Below are 15,779 nucleotides of genomic sequence, written 5' to 3'. Positions count from 1 at the left end.
GATGGTGATCCTAGAAACCACCCTTCCACGCGCACAGGCGCGCACACACACAGGCGCACGGAAGCCAAGCCGGCCGGCCCCGCGGCGGCCCTGGGGTCCACCCAGCTGGAAAGCCCCGCGCACCGAGCTGTCGCGGCGCCACGCCGGGGCCACGTCCGCGCGGGGGGAGGCAGGCCCCCACCCCCCCCCCACCCCCCCCCCCGTCCCCGCCACGGCCCGCGACGGTCGCCGGAGGGCCGAGCGGCGCGCGCACGTGGTTGGGCGGGGCCCGACCGGGGCGCCGGGCCGCGGGGCCTTTAAGGGGCCGAGGGTGGGGCGGGACGCGGGGGGTTGGGGGGGACGCGGTCGGGACGGCCCGGGCGCAGGGGCGGTCCCGGCCCCGCAGGCCCCGCCCCGGCCCGAGCCTCCTCCGGCCACTGCTGGGCCGCGGGCGGGACGCCCGGGGCGGCGCGCGGAGGAGGAAGCTCGCCGGCCGCGGCCCGGGACCTGCCCAGACGCGCCGGTCGGGAACGCCGGGCGCCGCGTCCCCATTTCCCAGGTGTGCGGGGCCGGGGCGCAGTCCCGGGCCGCGGCCGCACATCGCCTCCTGCTCGCCCCGCGCGGCCGCCCGGCCTCCGGGCCCGCGCCGCCAGCCGCGCACCCCCGGCCCCGCCGCGCCCCCCTCCACGCCCCCCGCGGGCCCCGCCGGCCGCGCGCTCATGTCCTAGGCTCGCCGCCCGCGGGCCCTGCACCCCGGCCGGGGGGCTGCCCTGGGAAGTTGGGGCCAGGCGCGCCGGGTATGCGCCATCACCATGTCCCGCCTGGGCTGGTGGCTCGGTGAGGTCCAGTGGCTGCTCTTGGTGTCGCTCTTCGTCGTGGCCCTGGGCACGGTGGGCCTGTACCTGGCGCAGTGGGCGCTGGCCAGGGCGCGACCCCGGCCCCCGCGGCGGGCTGCCGAGCCTGGCGAGGGCCGGCGCCCCGAGTCGGACGCGCTGCTCGCCTGGATCCTGACGCTGAACAGCTGGAGGAACCAGTGGCAGGCCGCCTGGGTGACCGCCCTGAATGATGAGGCCGAACGGAAAGGGGTGAGTTGTCTGCGAGGGCGGCTCGTGGCCGCGGGGCTGGTGGCCGGGTGCGGGCGGTCGCGGCAGCGCTCTATCCTGGAGCCTCGCCACAGCCCCGGCCTGATGCAAGTGAGCCTCCCCCGCGGCAGAGCGCTCTGGAAAGTTAGGAGACAGACCGGAGAGCGAAGGACCCGTGATGGGGGACCAAGACAAAGCGGCTGGATCTTGCCCCCCACACATCACGTGTGCCAGACCCCGGGCGCCCCGGGAGGGACTTGTGGGAGGCGCCCACTGCCCTCCTGGCTCCCCTGCCCCTTCTGGAGTCCCAGGTGGATTCCGGTACCAGCGGGACACTTACTGCTTTTGCACCTGATGGATGAGTAACCGTGACCCCAATATGATCCCTTGTATAGAAATGCATTTTTGCCCAAGAATGTATTTCCCAAAGGCCTGCGTTCCTTGACCCATGGAGGTGGTGGCCGTTTGCTGAGTGCCAGCCACTTGCGGGACATTGTTCGGGGGGCTTTCGGTACCTCGATCTGCTCTTTGGGTCCTCACGACACCTGGCACAGAGGCGTTGTCAACATTGTACAGGTGGGAAAACTGAGGCCTAGACAGGCTCGGCGACCCGCCCAAGGTCACACGGCCTCTGGGATTGGGAGCCAGCTGCCTCTGCCCTCAAAGCTCAGGGACTTATCACGTAACTGCTCCTGCGTTCTCCTGTGGTGTGTTTCTTCCGTGGCTGATGATGTGGTGACTTACTTTTACACTTGAGACATCTTGATGACAAGCCCCTGGCGTCCACTCTTTCTAGGCGTTCCACAGAGGGATCGAGGCCTGGTGTGTTTGGGGAGGTACCCCCCAGTCTTTGCTCATCACCCTTGGCTGTCACCCTCCTTCACCTGCCTGTGCAGCTCAGGGGAGAAGCCTGTGGCCATTCGCTTCAAGGAGAGTGAACGCTTCGTGTCTGGATGCCTCACCCTCCAGAATAGTCCCTAGGGGCCCCTCTGGCTGGTCTTTCCCCCTGGCCTTGACGTGCCCAGCCAGAGATTTAAAAAACGAAGAGTCTTTGAGTGTAAATGAATATAAATTCATCAACTCAAAAGACCGTGTTCCGAGCTATTGAAAAAATAAACTGTACCTTTTAGATGAAAAAAAAAAACAAAACAGCTCAAGGTCAGCTGACTGCCGTCTGTCTTGATGCCTAGAATCTGTGCCCCAGCTGCCCAGAGCTGGACATCTCCTACTCAGGGCACCCCCTCATCTCTCCCCCTCTCTCGCTCTCTCAAGTTATCTCCACACCCAGGCTTGAACTCACAACCCTCAGATTGAGAGTCACGAGCTTTCCTGATTGAGCCAGCCAGAGACTCTGGAACCACCCCACCTCTTGTGGGGGACTTAAAGCCATGTGACCTCACGCATGTGCGCAAACACGGATTCGTTTCCCCAAGAGGCCGCTGTCTTTGACCCCCGCGGGTGACCTGGCGTCGTGGGCCTGGGTTCCGTGGCCGCGCATACTTTGGGCTGGTGGTGTGAACAGGTGGGAGCCCCTTCCCAGGTCTCTGTCAAATTCGAGCAAGCCTGGGCCGCGTGATCTGTGGCGCCCCTCACGTCTAACCGTGGGACTCCTGACAGCTTCCGGCGCAGAGGCATGACCCTTGCGTCCTGCAGATGTGGGATGGCCCTGCTTCAGTTGTGTCTCTTCGTGTCCTGACGTTTCTTGATTGGCCTAAAAAAAATAGGGTTGCCTTAGATGGGATGCTTCCAGATTACCCACGTGCCTGGAGCGTTGAGGAAGAGAGGAGGAACGCTCTGGTCTGGAACTGGTCTTTGGTCGGCCAGGTAAAGCCGAGAACACCGAAGAAATAGCTGAAGGTGTTGCCCAGGTCACCCGCATTTTTTGTGTGGGAGCGGGCCGCGCTCTGTGTTCGGGGACAGAGATTTGGCCTGTGTGTTCTCTGTTCTGTGCGTGCTGCTGGCCACACCTGCAGGGTCTTAGACATCAGTGTTTCCCCGGTGTCTGCCCGGAAGTGGCAGTAATGCACCGGGGTCAAGCTGAAAACGGGCAGATCTGCTCTGATGGCTTTGCGAGGACGCAGGTTCGTCGCCATCGCGGTGTCAGGTGCGGATTGGCTGTGGGTGCCTGGTGTTTCTCCGCTCGCCCTGATGCCTGGAAGTGTTGCTTGATTTGATCTCAGATGGCACGTTTTGCAGACAGGATCTGGGTAAGTGAGTCGTCGTACCCTGCCCTGTCCAGGCCCACCGCTGTCCCCACGCTGACTGGTGGCCTAGGTAGAGCAGGTGCTGGTGTGGCATGAGCGGTTGTCCCGACCCTGGTGGCCGGCCAGCCCCGCGGGAGTTTCCCTTGTCGTCCTCCTCCGGCTCTGTTCCTGCTAATCCCCGATTAGGGTTGACACCCGGAGCCTGCTCTCCGCCCCAGAGCAGCAGCTTAGCGGCGCCCTCCTGCCCCTGCCCTGGCCTGGGACGCCCCTTCTCAGCCCGTCACTGGGGGGGTTGAGGACACACTGGCTGGCATCTTCCGTGCAGGTGGAATTGTCTGTCACCGGAGACAGTGGCCCTTCCCCACCTAAGCTCTCTGCTCCAGCTTTGAATTTTAACTCTGGCGGGAACCCTAAACTCCGTAGCAGAGCCCCTTCCGTGTGCTGGAGAGGCCGGGCTCACCTAGCCCCCGGGCGGGTGTCCCTGTGCTGTGCCCGTGGCTGGAGTCACGCTCGCCGTGCACGGCAGGTTTCCCTTTGAGACCCACACGTTCCCACGTTTGAGGCACAGCCGGAAAGGGTGAAAGGGCGCGGTTGTTTGACCTAGCGTCCTAACAATGGGCATCTCTGGCGTCTGAGGACGGATCAGTGACTTGCGGCCTCTCCTTTGACCCCGGATGACCAGTGACTGTGGCAGTGCAGGCCGCTCGTGTCAGACGGGCCCCTGGGATTCCGGCTCTCGCTCCAGAGGCGTTTGTAAATTAGGCGGGATGGTGACTCGGGGAGCCACAAGAGGAAAGCCTCGCCGCTGGGCCAGCTGGTGGGGTGGTGCCGGGGGTTTGGGGAGCACAGACGGGTTGCCCCTCCCCCGCCCCACAGTTCAGACCCGGTAGGTTGGCCAAACGCAGGCAGCATATACTGTGGTTGTCCCCAGCTCCCCAGGTAGCTTCTCGCCAGTGAGGGGCCTGCAGAGACACCCCTGTCCCTCAGCCGGCCACCAGGCAATCAGGGTCCCCCCCACCCAGCCACACGTCCCCCCTGGTGCTGCAAACACGGGATTCCCATCCAGCTGGTGGCGGTTGAGTCGCGGAGAACAGAAAGCCGCCAGAGCTGGCTCAGTCGCCGGCCTGGGAACTAATACCCCAGCATCCCAAGGCAACAGCTGGCGCTCTCCCTCCAGCCCCCCTGCACTTACCTGAATGTTTACAAAGCGGTTTGTGGTGAGCGTCAGCGGCCCCGCTGGTGCTGTGTGTCCCCAGCGCCCAGCCAGGAGGCCCTGGAAGCCAGGGTGCTGGTGGACGGGCAGCCGGGGCAGGGTGTCCCTCTCAGGGCAGACGCTGCCGGGCCACACGGGGGGAGGGTGGGGGGTCGGAGGTGGGCCCAGAGCGAGGGCTTCGTTCCGTGGCCGGTGCTTCTGGACTTGGATGGAAGGGGGCTGCCCAGCTTGGCTGAGGCCCTGAGTTAGGAGGGTCACCAAAGCTATTTGTCTCTTGAGTCATTTGCCTGGGGATTTTTTCGGAGGAATGTTCTCAATGCAGAGGACCAGCACTGCAGGACAATTTGTGGTCTTTGTAAAAAAAAAAAAAAAAAAAAAAAAAAAAAAAAAAAAAAAAAGACGCCGTGTGAACTTGAACCGTGTTATTAATAGCTCTCTCTGACTTGTGTATGAGCCTTGACATTTGAAAAAGTAAACAAAGCGACAAGACTTCACAGTTTTTCGCCGCGAGCTTTGAGCGGCGCTCACAAAAAATCCAAACTTCGTGACCGGCGCGTGCGGCCACAATATAGGAGGTCAGTCGGTAAGAACGTGAAGGTGACTTTGGGTCAGGGCCGTGGATCTGTCCCACCCTGAACCGATTGTCTTTCTGTTGCTCAAACATTCAGGGTTCTGTCCTTGTGGGGCCTTCCCACGGGCCATTCCTTTTGTCCGGAACACTTCATTAACCTTCCAGGTCGCAGCGCAGAGGCCCCCGGGCCTCCCGTTCTGTGAGGATGCTGCCCCAGCCCCAGCCCAGCCACCTGCCCTGCTCCCTGCCCCTCGTGGTCACTTGTGCCCTGGTCCGCTCCCAGGATGGTGAGCCCGGCCAGACCCCTGACCGTCCGGGCACGGCCGCCTCTGCACCCAGCACAAGGCTGGCCTGGAGCAGGTGACAGTCGGGGGGTGAATGTCAGGCCCTGGTAGGAACCTGTCCCTGGAGGAGGAGGAACCGGGGGGGGGGGGGCACGTGCATCACCCCATCTGGACACAGGCCTTCCCTCCCTGGGAGCCGGCCAAGCCTGGGCAAAACAAGCTGTTTCATGTGCTTTGTTTTTCACTTCTAAAGAATCAACAGTAAACGAGGCTCACTGATGACTTTGCAAATTGTCAATCCGCAACCCGGGAGGAGGCTCCAGTTCCGGCTGGGCTTTGCGCTCACCCGTTCTCCTAAAGAGACAGGAATTCGGGGGAAGGAAGAGTGGGTGTCGTGCGTACGTCAACTTGAACGCGGCCAAAGCTAACTTCCATTCCCACCGGCCCAGCCGTGGGTTGCTGAGGAGGGAGGGGACTTCTCGAACGGCTTGGAACAGCAGTGTGTGCCCTATTGAGGCCAGAAGGCAGCTCTGGGGCTGTGTGACCTTGGGCAAGCCTGACCTCTCTGTGCTTCCTCGGTAGAAGAGGACAGTTTGGGGTCCAACCTGGAAAACAGTCCACCACGGGTGAGATGGGCCCCGTGTAGGGCAGGTAGGAAGAAGGGTCAATTTAAAGGTGGGCAGTTTCCTTGCAAAGCCTTTAAAAAGAAAACAAAACAACTTTTTACTGCTTTTAAATTTTTTTTTTTTCAACGTTTATTTATTTTTGGGACAGAGAGAGACAGAGCATGAACGGGGGAGGGGCAGAGAGAGAGGGAGACACAGAATCGGAAACAGGCTCCAGGCTCCGAGCCATCAGCCCAGAGCCCGACGCGGGGCTCGAACTCACGGACCGCGAGATCGTGACCTGGCTGAAGTCGGACGCTTAACCGACTGCGCCACCCAGGCGCCCCAACTGCTTTTAGATAGAGTTACAAAAATAACAGAGTTCCATACATTTCCTCGCCCAGCCTTACATAACCAGAACATAGCATCGGAACCAAGAAATTAACATCGGCACAATGTTACCAGAATTCCTAGTGCCCTGATACAAGCAGTGTGACAGAGAAGGAATTGACACCCGCACAAAGCCTTCAGCTGAAGACCTTCCTCGAATTTCACCCAGTCTGCCAGTACCCTTTCATCGTTCCGGGGTCCCACGCAGGTCCCACGGCGGGCACTGAACCGCGGTCTCGCCTAGTCTCCCCGAGTCTATAATCGTTCCCCAGGCTTTCATTGTCTTGCACCTTGAGGACTCTGAAGAGGATGGATTGTCGTGTTGCCCCATGCCCCTCGGTTTGGTGTTTTTACAGGATTGGGCTGTGAAACCACAGGAGTCATGTGCCCCTATTAGTGTCCTGTATCGTGGGCTTTGTGATGTCAGAGACTTACTGCTGGGACGTTGGCCTCGGTCCCGTGGTTCGGATGGTTTCTGTCGGGTTTTCTGCTTTATACCTTGTCTCCTGTCCTGTCCTCGCCTTTGTGGTGAACAGATACTTCGGGGAGCTACTTTGAGACGATGTAAATCTGGCACTTGTCAAACTTCAGCTCACTGATTTAGGCATCCAGGGTGTACCTGGTCTGCAACATTTGCTTCCGTACAGTTTGTGGCTGATGGTTCTCCGTTTCCTTCTCTCCCGCGTTTGTTCGTTGCAATTCTACTGCGAGAAAGAGCTACCCGTCTCCTTGTCCGTATCCACTCGATGATCGGCACTTGTGCGGCTTGTGGCTATTTCTTGGTAGCCTCTTGTGTTCTTCCATCCCGATACCAAACGTGTATTGATTTAGCACTTCCTTTCTTCGTGACTCCACAAGACGTTTGTTCTAGACTCCTCTCCAGCCTTTTATTTTCCCCTCTTCCAGCCCTGGGTTCAGCCACTTCTGCCAGCAGTGCTGATGCCTTTCCTTGGGGAGGTGTTTAGAAACCAAGATCTGGGCATCGTGTGTGCTCATTACTGCTGGGGTCTCATTCCTTCCAGACCCTTTCCGTGCACAGAGCTCGGAAATAAGTGTGTGTTTGCACATGTCGGCCATTCTGGACCTTTCTGTCCGCCTCTGAGAGAGCATGACTTCACACTGATGGCTCGGATTGCAGCCCAACAGCGCAGAGGTCAGCCTCCTTCTTTCCTTAATTGTACCTTCCGTCTCCAAGACTGAGGCATCTGGCCCTTCCTGTCTGTAACATATTTACTTACTGGGTCAGTTCTAGGACTCGCACAAAGTCGTTTCAGCATTGCTAAGGTTAGCACCCACGAGAAACACACCTACTGACGAGGTTATGCCTGCTGCAGTCAGGCTGCTGTCATCCAAAGTTTCTTAGGTGAGAGGTGTGTCTTCCCACCCCTTTGGGGGTGGGGGTTATGGCGTTCATTTGTAATGGGGTAGGTTTGTTTGTTGGTGTTTGTGTTCCATCTGGGATTTCTCCCACATCCTGACTTTTTTTAGAGTTCATTTATTTTTTTTTTTAATTTTTTTTAATGTTTATTTATTTTTGAGAGAGAGAGACAGAGGGTGAGCAAGGGAGGGGCAGAGAGAGAGGGAGACACAGAATCCAAAGCAGGCTCCAGGCTCCGAGCTGTCAGCACAGAGCCCGACGCGGGGCTCGAACTCATGAGCTGTGAGATGGTGACCTGAGCCGAAATCAGCTGCCCAACCGACTGAGCCACCCAGACGCCCCAAGAGTTCATTTATTTAAGAGAGAGAGAGAGAGAGAGCAGGGGAGGGGTGGGGCGGGAGAGAGAGAAAATCCCAAGCAGGCTTCCCACCATCAGCACAGAGCCCGACTCGGAGCTGTGAGATCGTGATCTGAGCCAAAAGCAAGAGTCAGATGCTTAACCAACTAAACCACCCAGACACCCCCCGCTCCTGATTTTTAAAATTCATTTTTTTACCCAGTGATTTGGAATGCCACGTTCGACGTATACAAAGTGTGTCCGTGCATTTGGGTGTATACGAAGTGTGTCCGTGCATTTGGGTGTATTCTGGACGGGCTGTTCTAGTCCCCTGGACCGTCTGCGTGTTCATGCACCTGCACCACACAGTTTGAATTGCGGAGGTTCTGTAACATGTGTTCACGCTGGGTGGTCCTCCTCCTGGTTTTCCTTCCTCAGCGTGCTCCTGCCGATGCCTGTGTGTTGCTTCTCCGTGCGGGCGTGAAGTCTTGCCCTGTAGACTCTGCAACGGACAGGGTATGAGCGATTCCGCGTGCTCGCTGGGCTTCCGGAACCCGAGCCTCAGGCAGCGTGGGAGGGAAAAGGAATCCCCGGGTCCTTATTTGAACACAAATACCGTACTTCCTTTGCGAGACCGCCGCTTGACATTGAATCTCCCAGTGGAACCTTCTCAGGGTTTCAGTCCCAAAGGTGCCAGAAGTGGGAGAGGACAACCTGAATCCACTGATCTGGGGGCAGCAGGTGATGATGTTGAATCTCTATCAATCAGCTCCCTGAGCCAGCGGTTCTGTGCGCTCAGCGAGCTCGCGGCGGGCACCTGCCGCTGGCCAGCAGGGCACACAGACACGGGACACAACCTCCGGCCGTGGGGAGTGTCTGCAGAGGGGCCCGGGCCGTGACTGCATCTCTCTTGAGAAGTAGACTGGATTCTCCCCTGATGACTTTTAGGGGGGAGGTAGATGTCACTAAAAGCAGGGCGAGGTTAGAAGCATGTTAACGAGAACGTTCTGTGTCTTTCAGTGTCACTCTTGGTCCTCGGGAATTGTTAAGAAACAGCCCCGGGAGAACTCCATCACTTGCTTGATGGCACTGTGCTTGCCAGGAGAGCTTTGGTGCATTTTGGCTCAGGTCATGATCTCATGGTTCGTGGGTTTGAGCCCCACACTCTGACAGCATGGAACCTGCTTGGGTTTCTCTCTCTCTCTCTCTCTCTCTCTCTCTCTCTCTCTCTCTCTCTGTCTCTCATTCCCTCTGTCTGTCCCCCCACTCAAAATAAATAAATAAACTTAAAAACATAAGAAATCGAAAAGGCCAAGACTTGGTTGACTATCCCTGCCCTGATTTATTATTTTATAAAACATCAATGTTACCGCCTTGTGGACATATTGATTTAATTGCCTACGTCTCATTTGGAGATTAAAAAAAAATTTTTTTTTAAGTTTATTTATTTTGAGAGAGAGCGTGAGCTTGGGCTGGGAAGGGGGGGCGGGTAGAGAGACGGGCAGAGAAAGAATTCTAAGCAGGCTCCGTGTTATCAGCACAGAGCCGGATGTGGGGCTGGAACTCCCGAACTGTGAGATCATGACCGGAGCTGAAATCAGGAGTCGGACGCTTAGCCCACCGAGCTACCCAGGCACCCCTCATTTGGAGATTTTTAATTGCAAAAACCAAAATGGACCTAGGCTGATAAGCCGCCGAAGGGTTTACTCACGGGGTGCGGTAAGGTGCACAGAGCTGAGGGCAGAGTTGAACCAGGAGACCTTGGGGGGCAGGAGCCCGGCGGCTCCAAAGCTCTGGGCAGCAGGGGCTCAGGAACCCGCTCCTTGGGCACAGCAGCCAGGCTGGTTCATTCTGAGCCAAGGGATCTCAAGTTCCAGCGAGAGGCGGCCGGGCCCTGGGAGAGGGGAAGGGGCCGCACCTGAAGTCACAACACGGGCAACCGCGTGGACGGGGAGAGGCGGTCTTCTACGACCAGAGAGAAGGCTGGCCTTTGCCAGGAGAAGAAGACGGAGCCCTTGAACTTGCGGTGCTTGGCCAGATACGGTGCTGGACCTGCGGGGTCACCCCAAGCACGCTGCCCCGGGAGCCGGGCTTCTCTCCTGCCCGTGTAAACACGGGTGTTCAGGGTTCCCTTTGCCGTTGTTAGGGCCACCTCCCTGGGTTGTTTGCCATCCCGCTCTGGGAACCAAAGCCCGGCCCGGGCACACCGCGTCGTGAGCAGGTTCTCGGGGGCGTGTGCTCTCCGTGACCCCTGCTGCTGTTTAGAAGCACACATTTGAGTGACAGGAGTCAGATGACGTTCCCAGCTTTGCAGAGCTTTCTCGCCAGTGTGCCGGTTTTAAGGAGGGCCTCACCGTGCTTCTCCCTCTGTTCCAGGGCCCGCTGCTCCTGTCCTTCGAGGAGGACCCGCTGTGGCAGCCCCTGGGGCTAGAGGTGCACCGGGTCTCCAGCGTGGCCAGGTCAGCCCAGGAGAAGGTGAGCTGGGGCGTGGGCGCCTGCCGTGGACCCTTACCTGCCGAGGGAGCAAATGTAAAGCCTAGGTGGTGGGGGTCGGGGGGAGGTTATTGGGTCTTAGGATTATTGAAAATGTGGGCACCTTAAAAACCTAAAAAAAAAAAAAAATTCTGGTCTATCCTGTGATGAACGGATTCGTAAGCTATGGTCGATCAGCACAACGGGATGTGCTTTGGCCTTAAAAAAGGAGTCGGACGCATGCCGCATGCCTGGGTCTTGAACACACGGTGTCGAGTGAAGAAGCCGCTTCTCGTGTGATGGTGCTTATGTCGCGTGTCCCGGATGGATCCATCCAGGGAGACGGGACATGGACTCAGGGTCGCCGGGCACGGGGTGGGGGGCAACGGATTCTGCCTGCCCACGGGTGCAGCGTGTCTTTATGGGGTGACGGGCAAGTTAAACGACCTGTGAATTACATCTCAACAAAATGCATGTATTTATGCGTGTGCATATATACAGGTGGCATAGATTTGAGCCATTTCGATGCTACGGAGAGTTCGTCTTCCAGCCTGTGATCATTCACAGGTTAAAATTACTTATTAGACGGGTCGAATGCTGTGAATGGTGAAAACAGAAATTTTGTTTTTTATTTTTTATTTAAAAAAAAATTTTTTTAACGTTTATTTATTTTTGAGACAGAGAGAGACAGAACATGAACAGGGGAGGGTCAGAGAGAGAGGGAGACACAGAATCAAAGCAGGCTCCAGGCTCTGAGCTGTCAGCACAGAGCCCGACGCGGGGCTTGAACTCACGGACCGTGAGATCATGACCTGAGCCGAGGTCGGCCACTTAACCGACTGAGCCACCCAGGCGCCCCAGAAATTTTGTTTTTTAATGGCAAGTATCTGCAAAAAGTCCTCAGACGCCTTCTCTTACATGGAAGGGTTACCCCCCCGTGTCTGTCTACCTTTCCCTGCCAAGTTGCACACGCGCCATTTAGCAGACAGTGGGGGGCAGCTGCGTGAGCCCAGATGGCTGGTGAAGGAGAGCATCGCCGGACCCCGAGCCCTGCCCCTTGGATTCTGCTCCCCGTCCCCGCTGTAGAGTATTGTTTGCCGCTCGGGTTCCTTTTCTGTTGGTTTGTTGGTTGGTTTGTTTAGAGACAGAGAGAGCAAGCGGGGGAGGGGGAGAGAGAGAAAATCCCAAGCAGGCTGTCAGCGCAGAGCCCGACGCGGGGCTCGAACCCACAAACTGTGAGACCGTGACCTGAGCCGAAGTCGGACGCTCAACCGCCTGAGCCCCCCCGCCAGGCGCGCCTGGTTGCTTCTCTTTACAGCTCAGGCTTCTGGCTGGACCACAGCCTCCGTGTTCTTCTTCTGTCGGTGGATAAGCGAGTTGTGTTCTGTCTTCCACAAGCACAGCAAACCCGCGTGGCGCTTGGCAGGGTTACTGTCCCGAGTCCTCAGGCGCCAGCAGGGGGACGGCTCACGAGCAGGTGAGCTGCAGGGTTGTAGGCGTGCCCGCTGCACCTTGACCAAGGGTTCCAGGATTGGCCACCAGAGCGCCGTTCCCCGCCTGCTGCGTCCTGGCGGCCCAGGAGGGCTCTCCGCCCCCCTCCCCCTTGCCGGTGCTGGAGTCTCGTGCGATGTTCTCCCTGTAACGACGGTGGGGAAGTCTCTGGAAGATATTGGGGTTACAGGAGGAGGCTGGTGGTAACGATGCCGGGGTGCTGAGACCAGCATGGCCTGTGAGGGCTGAAGAGGTGCCTGGTGCTTTTATGACACTGGGGGGGTGAGGGCAGTTCACTCCGGGAGCCGCCTCCCTGTCATTGGCCGATAGGGACCGAAGCCCTTCGTGGTGGCAGTTTCTGCTAGGTGCTTTCTGACACTGTCCCAGTCGGGGAGGAAGAGTTCAGGGCTGGCCCGGAGGTGCAGAGGAGGGAACCGACAGGTGGACCTGGCGCTCGAGCATTTTCGAAGGTCTTCACGTTTAGTGCTAGAAAAGCAACCTCAGGAAGCGGATGGTGAAGCCATGTTTATTTTAATACAGCGACAGAAATGGCGCACGCTCATGAAAACGTTGGGAACAGTGTATGGGGCGCCTGGGTGGCTCCGTCGGCTAAGCGTCCGACTTCAGCTCGGGTCACGATCTCGCGGTCCGTGAGTTCGAGCCCCGCGTGGGGCTCTGTGCTGCCGGCTCGGGGCCTGGAGCCTGTTCCGGATTCTGTGTCTCCCCCTCTCTCTGCCCTTCCCCTGCTTGCCCTCCGTCTCTCTCTTTTTAAAAAAAAAAAAAGGTTGAAAAAATATAGACACCTGTCCTCTTGTCCCCTGCACGTAGCCCTCTTCCTCTGCTCCCCCCGGGAAGGGGCCGCTGCCCCCCGCCCCCAGTGAACTCCCTGAAGGGTCTTACGCACTGCAGACAGTTGGCAGAGCACATACAGGATCTTGTTTCGTCTTACGAGTTTCTTCAGAGCTTTTGACTTGCACGTGTTCGTGGCCAGATGAGGAAATGGAAGTCTGTCATTGCCTTGTCAAGGCTACGGGTGGTGCTGTCCTCGGGCCAGCTGGCCGGCCAGTCGGGTGTCAGGCCCCCAGACCCCCCCAGACCAGTGGGGGGGGGCGCCCTGTTGGCATCTGCCTGGCCCCTGGGAGGTTGGGTGTAGGAAACCCCCCAGTTCGAGGGTCCTGCGCTCCGCCTTCCCCATTCATGGACGGACGGACGGACGGGCGGACGAGCCTTCTGGCTGACCACGGTGCGTTTGAAGTCACGAAGGCGGGTTCATCAGAGTCTCTGTTGTGCTGTGACCTTGGAGGGAGGTCTCTTGACACCTGTGTGCCAGGGGAGGTGGGAACACGCCAGAGCCTGTCTCCTCGCCTTCTGGGACCTCGAACCTTGTGTTCTTGGACCGCTGCATCGGGCAGGACGCTCACAGCAATGGGGTCCTCCTCCTCTTAGGATCTGCCTGCCCCCCAACATGTTCACACGTACCGAAGCCTCTGTCAGCTTCGCTACGTATCTTCTGTGCCCCGCGTGGTTCTTGAGAAGGAAGAAGCTGTGACGGCACTTGGGACCCACCAACAAAGGTTAGAAAGAAATACAGACGTGTGGTTTCGCGGGTGTCACCCTCCCCTTCCTGAGCTCGCCCTGTGTGATCGGCCTGTATCTTTCCCATCTCCCCGACCCAGCCCTGATGAGGGACATGTGGGATGGCCCCTGAGTTAATGACAAGGACACGTCCAGGCTGGACCAAGCGGGTCGAGCGTGTAGTCACATCTCTGGTCGTCTAGATGCGAATGGGGACTCTGATCTCCTTTTGTGAGCACCTTCCCGACTCGTGTTTGGCCCTGAGTGTCTGCGGGCCACCAAGGAACCAAGGAGCACCCGCTCTCAGGGTGCCCGGTGCTGGACTTTTTCCTGCAACCCCTGGAGACCCCCGGGCGCCAAACTAATCGCCTTGGCAGATGTCTTGCTCATCAGCAAATGCCCCACTGCCATGTCCTACGCTGAAAGTGAGGTCTCGCTCAGCTTAGGGAGGTGTGAGTCGTCTTGCACAGCCCGTGATGGGTGCCGAACGCTCACCCTGGACGGCCTTGGCTCAGCAGGTGCGCCGCATGCCTGCAGCGCCCGGACGCCAGGGGTGTGGGCTTTTTCCAACCCGCAACAACCAACTGGGTGTTCGGTAGCTCGGTTCCATTCTGAGCCGAATTCCACACAGGGCCCCAGGGGAAGGGCGCAGCCCCACACGACTACCCCCCTTTAGATGCCAGTCTCCAGTCTGGGCCATAAAGTCGGGGATTCCCACTCCTCCTCGGGTTTGATCATTTGCTGCCACAACTCACGGCATTCGGGAAACCAGCTTACTTCCTAGTATTCACATCACGGGGAAAGAACAGCCAGAGGGGACAGATGCACAGGGCAAGGGCTGGGGCAAGGGGCCCCTCTCTGGGCACACCACCCTCCTAGCACCCTGTCGTGTGGGCGGACCCAGAGCTCTCCAAATCCCACCGTTTGGAGTTTTTCTGCAGGTTTCATTACTCAGGCGGGATTGAGTAAATCACTAGCAAATCACGATTGAACTCCCTGGAGGCCAGGAGTGGGGCCGAAGGTTCCAACCCCCTGATCGTGGCTGGCATTGCTGGTAACCAGCCCCCGTCCCGCAGCGACGCATGGACCTCCCGCCATCAGTCATCTCCATGGCACACACAAAACACCGTCATCGTTTGGGAGACTGCAGTGGTTTTGGGAGCCGGGAGCCGGGGACAAAGACCAGACGTTTATCCCAAGCACCAAGCCCTGCGGGGGTTTTGAGTGGTGGAGTTTCCTGCAGGAATTCTGTCCTTGCAGGGAGCCTGTGCTCGCCTGGCGGGACATCTTTCTGTCACATCCCTGTCGCTGTGGCTCCCTGTGTGCGGTCTCGGGTGGCCCCGGCGGGAGGCAGGACCCAGGCGTTCCCCGTGGGGCCCTCTGCACCAAAGGCATCACCTTTGAACTTTTCTCCCGGGACTCTCTCTGCCTTCTCTTCCAGTCCCAACACGCACTGAATATATTTATTTCTCCCAGACTGTAATTACCCTCTTACACAAGAGCGACGAGTTTCTACCTACGTTCTCTTTCTGCACACATCCTGGGAGAGTTTTGCTGCAGAACGTTTGACCCAGAAAAGGAGAGCCTTTGTTTCTCCAGCGCACGTGGCCCGAGAGCGAGTTCTTCCCCCGCGAGACGTCCCAATAGCCCTTTCACGGCGTGTCCGTGGATTTAGAAATGCCGCGCCGGGTTCCATGGAGGTAAGAGGTCTGCGAGGGCCATGTGGCCACTCCTCCAGTATGAGTCAGGCTTTGAGAGTCGTGCCGTGACAAGTACCCAGTGACGGAGCCATGCATTTCCTGTCGGGAGCGTGGCGTATCTCTTTGGACACAACCGCTCGGAAGGCTTGCGGGTGAGAACAAGGGTCACGCTTGGTGCTGGAAGCCGTCTTCGGAGGCTGTGAGCCACGTGGGCTTTCTTGGTGTGAGGCCAGGTGTCCTGTGGAAAGCCTTACTTATCCCGGTCTGCAGCGCCATCCGTAAATAAATAGAGGCTTCTTATGGTATATAAATAAATAGAAGCTTCTAATGGTATAATGATCATCTGTAGGTTACAGTTTAGAATCGACGTAATAACCCACCCAGCGTGGAGGAAAGCCCAGCTCAGAAGCCCGGGAGACACCAGCTGGATCTGGGCTCGTTTGGGTGCTTCCTTCTCGTTCTGAGCCGTAGGCAGGTAGGGTCGGCGAAGGACGCGTC

At 58.2% G+C, this 15,779-nt stretch overlaps 1 protein-coding gene across 1 annotated transcript in view; it reads left to right on the top strand.

Moving 5' to 3' along the window:
* The first annotated feature begins 436 nt into the window (after nucleotides 1-436).
* C2CD2 (C2 calcium dependent domain containing 2) overlaps nucleotides 437-15,779 on the top strand; it is a 49,412-nt gene continuing 34,069 nt past the window's right edge. The window contains exons 1-2 of the mRNA XM_086676025.1: nucleotides 437-1,064; nucleotides 10,420-10,518. Coding sequence (XP_086532151.1) covers nucleotides 792-1,064; nucleotides 10,420-10,518 — 372 coding nt within the window. The 5' untranslated portion in view covers nucleotides 437-791. The remainder of the gene's footprint in view (nucleotides 1,065-10,419; nucleotides 10,519-15,779) is intronic.

This window comes from Puma concolor, chromosome C2 (genome assembly GCF_028749965.1).
Source record: "Puma concolor isolate L17-30 chromosome C2, mPumCon1.1.hap2, whole genome shotgun sequence".
NCBI classification, from domain to species: domain Eukaryota; kingdom Metazoa; phylum Chordata; class Mammalia; order Carnivora; family Felidae; genus Puma; species Puma concolor.
This window is presented reverse-complemented; position numbering and strand designations above follow the sequence as displayed.